Source organism: Scatophagus argus, chromosome 14, assembly GCF_020382885.2.
Source record: "Scatophagus argus isolate fScaArg1 chromosome 14, fScaArg1.pri, whole genome shotgun sequence".
NCBI lineage: Eukaryota > Metazoa > Chordata > Actinopteri > Scatophagidae > Scatophagus > Scatophagus argus.
In genome coordinates, this window is record NC_058506.1 from 15,033,261 (window position 1) to 15,039,343 (window position 6,083).

The 6,083-nt window shown below is 42.0% G+C and overlaps 1 protein-coding gene across 1 annotated transcript; it reads left to right on the plus strand.

Moving 5' to 3' along the window:
• The first annotated feature begins 3,160 nt into the window (after positions 1-3,160).
• Positions 3,161-5,786, plus strand: msx2b (muscle segment homeobox 2b). The gene is made up of 2 exons (XM_046411655.1): positions 3,161-3,747; positions 4,348-5,786. Exons 1-2 carry the CDS (start codon positions 3,357-3,359, stop codon positions 4,800-4,802), a joined length of 846 nt encoding a protein of 281 aa, XP_046267611.1. The 5' UTR covers positions 3,161-3,356; the 3' UTR covers positions 4,803-5,786.
• Positions 5,787-6,083: the final 297 nt, after the last annotated feature.

Sequence of the window (6,083 nt, forward strand, 5' to 3'; positions counted from 1 at the left end):
AACCCATCACCTTTCACATTTCAACACGCTGCTCCCCCAACTTTGTATGCATATAAATAGTGAACTGCACAGGTATGATGGTGTGAATAAGTGTTTTAATGGGAATGTAAATAGTGTGTGAGTGCAGCACAGCCTGCTGATTATCCTAACCAAAGCATTCCACCACTTCAAAGCTTGTGCTGTAATTACAGTGCTCTGAGGTGTGTCCGACCCACACAACCAGAGGCTTCTCTGTCACACACACATAATGTAGGGACATCCACACAGTACACACACACACACACACAAGCATGCTCAGACAAATTGCTTTCACTATTATCAGGCTTAAATGATATTATGGAAAAAAGGAAGTAGGATGTGTGGGTAATTTTGCTACACCCAGGAGAGCACCCCCCCTCTCAATTCTACCCTTCCTCCTTCCCTTCCTTTCTTCTTTTCTTTTATTGCTCCTTCTTCTTCTCTTGCAAAACATTTCTTCTCGGATCCACGCTCGCACAAACCTGAAGTCACATTATCATAAAATATATTTAACATGCATGGAATATACAGTATACACAGTGTGTTATTTATATTGGCTCTGCAGTCACACATTCAAAGTGCGTCTAAGAGAAGTTTACCCCAGATTTTAATTGAGTTGGGCCTGGTGTTGTTTATAGATGTGTTGTCAGTACAGGTTGCAGTTTCGACAAAAGAGAATTTAATGAGTGCCAGTAGTTTCTGTAATTGGAATATCTGCAGTTGGCAGTTTTCCTTGAGCAACAGGCTAGAAAGAGATGCCAAGAATGATTGTTTTACGACCTTCCTTGTTAGACCAAACTCTGATGAGTACACTGCCTCTTGTTTGTTATGTCTTCTCATCTGATTTTGATCATTTTTATGCTGACACAGAGATCAAATATGGTGAGAAGGACCAAAAGAAATAAAGGTATACAGAGAGAGGAAGCAGAGCAGAATAAGGAATGAAAAGACGGAGGAAAGGAAGGAAGGACAGAAAGTGAGGAAGAAGACAAAAATGAGGGAAGGACAAGGATAAAGAATTTATAAAGGATGCAAGAAATTAAAAAAGGCATGTGGAGTTAAAAACAGAAATAAAGAAGAAAGTGGAGAGGATACAAGTCATATATACTAAACATAGCAAGTGCAAAAGGGTGAAAAAAAGACTGGAGGGTGGAGAGGAGGAAACACGCCACTGACACACCGCCAAGAACGAGTTCTGTGAATAATGACTGACAAGGTGCCTGTAGGGCGTGTGGGCACAGCCAGAGAGAGAGAGGGAGAGGGAGAGAGAGAGAGAGAGAGAGAGAGAGAGAGAGAGAGATGGAGGGGGTGGAGAATGATGGAGGTGGAGATCCTGAACAGAGCTGCAAAAAAGAAAAAAAAAAGGCAACAGTTTCTCCCCTGAGGAGTCAGTCCTTTCATCTGGCCGCTCACTGGCGCCTTCACAAACCTCTGATTGTCTGTGAAATAACCCCACTTTAATAAGGCTGTAGTGGCAGTCTCCTGGGAACTGAGCTCTGCTCTACAGTCTGACATAGACAAGCTACTGAGGCCTGCTGGCTACAAGTAAAAATGCAGGAAAAACTTGAGCATTTACTGTGTGTAAATATATCTCCTCTGGGATGGTGGAAAACTTATGTGCCCTTTTACTGAATGGCTAAAAGCAAACATCTCTATTTCGCTCTGTAGTTCTCAAGTAAAACTATTCCCTTTGACATCAGGGAGTTTTGAGGAACAACAATCAGAAAAGCCATTTAATCTTGTGGTAGTTCTAGAAGCTGTAGTTCTGCACTGCTGTAGGCTGTGTGTTAAGAGTACACACACACACAGTCCTGTTTCCATCACTTTTGGGGACATTACATAGACTTATTCATTTCCTGAAGGCCTAACCACCACCTGATCATAACAATAAACATGACTTACCTTATCCTAACTCTCACCTTAACCTAAACCCTAACCTCAGCCTAACCTTAAAGCAAGTCTTCACCCTAACATTTCATGATTTACATTGAGGTGACTTGCGTCTTGTCCCCATAAGTAAGGCGAGTCCTCACAATGTGTCTGTGCAAACAAATGTTTGTCCCCACAACTACATGAATATGTGTCCACACACACACACAAGATAATTATGAGTGTGGATAAAGCCTTGTGATGTGAAATTGTGATTAATTGTCATTCGGTGACAGGGTGTGGTTCTTATTAGCAATGGTCTGGGTGTTAAATATGAGCAATTAGGCAACAGATAGTAAAGTATGTAAACAAGCATGGCCATGGGAAAAAAAATCTAAGCGAAACAGCCTTTCATCTTAATAATATTTCAACCATCGTCAAAGGGCTCTTTCATTGGATAAACTGGTGGAACAAGTGTAAAGTTCTCCATCAAGAGTCGGGGCATTTTCATCTGACATAACATGAAATTGTCCATGAAAAATTCACAGTGAGTTACTTGATGAGGAGCACAATGAGTTACTTCATGTCTAATGTACGTAGAGAATAGGATTGAATCATAGGACAAGAAGATGAATGAGTTGACCACAGACATGTGGATTTGTCATCCACTTTGTGTCCAGTCGCTCCTCAGACACCAGCTGGACGGAGTCAAGGGTTTTAAAAACTAAATCTGTAATTTAGTGAAGAAATTTACTCTGTAATTTGAGAGTGACACTCTTCTTTAAATGCTGGGCTGACATAGCACACAGCGGGATTGTGAGTTACAATGGAAAGTCCCAATAAAGGGAACAGCAAACAAATCAGAGAGAGATAAAGAAAAAAGGGATTACTGTTTCATCCCTGGTATAATTCTCCATAATTATCCGCATGGGGCCTGTGTTTACACACGCAGTCTCATGAGTTTAGAGTTAGAACTAATCCATTACCGATGCTTAACATGTGATAATGCTGTGGCACAGCTATTTCTTCTTGATTCACTAATTAAACCACCAAGGAAACATGACGTCAATCTGTGTCATCGGGTTTTCAAAGAAATATTGATTTTCACAGGATAACATTAGGCCACAGAGCTATAAAGCTTTATGTGACATCCATATGGCAGGTTTTACCTTTAAATTTAAAATAACAATAATACAAATTTATTTATAGGTTCTGTTTTGTTGTTCTCCTTAAAACAAAATCCTTTCCGTTTCCGATTGTCACTGAAGGCAACATATGCTCACTCGTAAACATTTTGGGCGGCAGTGATTGGTCAAAGTTGAACCGTGTCAACGTGATGCGTCTACATACTCCCTCATCCTACTTGACAGCTCCATAACATTGCGTTCGTCGGAGCGGGTCCCACCTGGCTGACTTCTGACTGTTCCGCCTGCTGTTCACTCGTTTTTCGGACGAGACCTGGAGGAGACATGGCCTCTCAGGAGACCCTTAACGATTTGGGCTGCAGTTCGTCCGAGGAGGACAGTAACCGTGCGGATTTGACAGAGGGGACAGCGGAACAGAAGACATCCTCTGTGGAGGCGCGTCGGCGTCATCCGTTCAGCGTGGAGGCGCTCATGTCCGAGGGGAAGGCGGAGAGCCGCGGTGGAGAGTCCACCTGCTGCAAACCGGAGGGAGGTTCTGTCGCGATGTCACCTGTGGGTTCAAACCCCATGCATCTGTGTCGGGAGACCTGCAGTCTTCCCGGGGGAAGCCGAAACAGTTTAACGGCCGCGCCTTTGTCGCCGGTAAAATCCGAGGCGTCAGAGTCAGAGGACTGCGCTCCCTGGGTCACTAACAGCGCGTTTTCCATGCAGCCTCGTAAGTTTCTCCCACATATGAGGCTTTCTGAAACTTGTCTCATTTCATTTCTTTTTTTTTTAAAAGTAGCCAATAATATTAAAGTTAAGCTTACCTTTAAGTTCAAACAAATAGCCTGCATTTGGCAGTTTGGATTAAAAGTAGGTCTGGAAACTTTTCATTTTCTTTTTTCTCTGCAAGCGTTACAGTTTAGTGTACTAGAATATGCGAGCTGTGGTGCAGGGAGATCTCCTTTTGGCATGAGTTTGTTTGAACAAAAGTAGATAAACACTGGAGGGCTGTGCAAATTGAAGCAAGTACTTTAATTCCGTCAGATATTTGGTATGCTTGGGTGTTACTGTGTGAGAAAGTACTTGCAGCATACCAAAATAACCTGTTCATAAGATGTGGCCTATAAAATGAAAGTGTGTCCTGATGTCTAACTTTGATCTTCTGATTCATGTCGCCATTTTTTTTAAATCAGTAAAGCCAGCTGATCTGTATCCCACAAGAGGGCACCCCAAATTTCAAATCTTGAATTTCCCTCAGGGTCAATAAAGTATCTATCTATCTAAATAAAGTAATCTCATCCTCTTCAATCTTTACTGTGTCCTCTTCCAGGTCATCCAAGTCCTGCCTGTCCACTGAGGAAACACAAAACCAACCGAAAGCCCCGCACTCCCTTCACCACATCTCAGCTCCTGGCCCTGGAGAGGAAGTTCAGGCAGAAGCAGTACCTGTCCATCGCCGAACGGGCCGAGTTCTCCTCCTCTTTGACCCTGACAGAGACACAGGTGAAGATCTGGTTCCAGAATCGCCGGGCCAAAGCCAAGAGGCTCCAGGAAGCCGAGCTGGAGAAACTCAAGATGGCTGCTGACGCCAAGTCAGCTGCGGTGGCAGCAGCCGCAGCTGGAGGTTTACACCCTGGCTTTACGTTACCGTTGTCACTGGGTGCCATGTCGCTGTATGGACAAACGTACTCTGCCTATCAACACCACCACAGACCCATACTGCCCATTTCACCTTTAGGACTGTACGCTGCTCCTCTGGGCTACGGCATGTACCACTTAACATAAACATGGAAATAACACTGACTTTGGTGAAATGTGTTTCTGAGGATTCCCAAAAAGGGACACAGAGGACCAAGTGACTGACATTTTTTTTTTTAAAAAATCAATGTTTATAATATATCTACTGCACAAGGAGTGTTTGAACTTTTCGAGCACTTCAAGTAAATTTAAAATTCTGTTTTTTCCCACAGTGAGGATAAAATAAGAACAACTTAGATGTCCTCCTGCCCCATTGGACTGCCTGTTTACATGACTTGTCAGTATGCGGGGGGGGCATAACTGTCCAGCTGTTTATACTTGTTTACTTTTGCAATAATTGAGCTGGGCGAGGACTTGCACTGGGCACAATAATGCAAAGTTCAGCTTTACACTTAAGCCTTTCTCTTCATTCGAGACCGTGCCTTGTCTTGGACCTTAATATCAAGTACACTTGTGTGGATGATGAGTGTTTCAGTAACTCAGGCCAAATAAAACATATCACTGAAATGTTCTTTTAATTTCCATTCTGATAAATGGTTTGCCTTGGAAAACAGTTTTCAAACCTTTTCAGTTTATAAAATTGACTCATAATTAAGATTTGTGTGCTTTTCAGAATGGCAATGCTTAACCCTCAAATCAGTCATCTCAGTCAAAACTTAAGTGTAATTTGAACTTTTTATTTTCATCACTCCTTCATGTCCTTACCACACATTTTTAGAGCGCAGACTTATTTATTCTCTTTGAAATATCATAATGCTGGAAATGTCTGAGTGCCTTATTTATGGTTGTGAGAATATGGTACTAAAGTTCTGACCAAAAGTATATTTATACTGTACTTCCTGCGCATCCCTTTGAAAGGGCCTACATCATGCTATGCAGTTTATACCTATATATGTTTTTCTACCAATGTTTTATCGTCCAAATGAACTAAAAAGTTCAAGCCTTTCAGTCTTTGTCCTTCAAATAAATGCCATTATGTGTAAAAAAATAAAGTAGCACTATGTAAACATGCACAGCTTCATAAAGTCATGTTTTATGTACTTCAGTAAAAACCAGCTGTTACATGGTTCTTTTTTTTTTTCTTAACAGCTGTTTTTTGTGCGTGTGTGTGTGTGTGTGTGTGGATGCGTGGGTATGTGGTTTAATCCTGTGTCTGTGTTTCCCACCAGAAAGCGGACAGGTTCAAGGCAATGTTTGGCAAACCATAAACGGTACCCATAAATTATCCAACTTCACAGATAGTTCCCGTTATTACTGAGCTGTCATTTACCACACTGGTCAACGTTTCTTTTCCTTTCTTTTATTATT

Excerpts from the sequence above, each read along its gene's own strand:
- msx2b (XM_046411655.1), top strand. The coding sequence starts at position 3,357 with ATGGCCTCTCAGGAGACCCTTAACGATTTGGGCTGCAGTTCGTCCGAG. Across the intron at positions 3,748-4,347 it reads CGCGTTTTCCATGCAGCCTC|GTCATCCAAGTCCTGCCTGT; the intron begins GTAAGTTTCTCC and ends GTCCTCTTCCAG.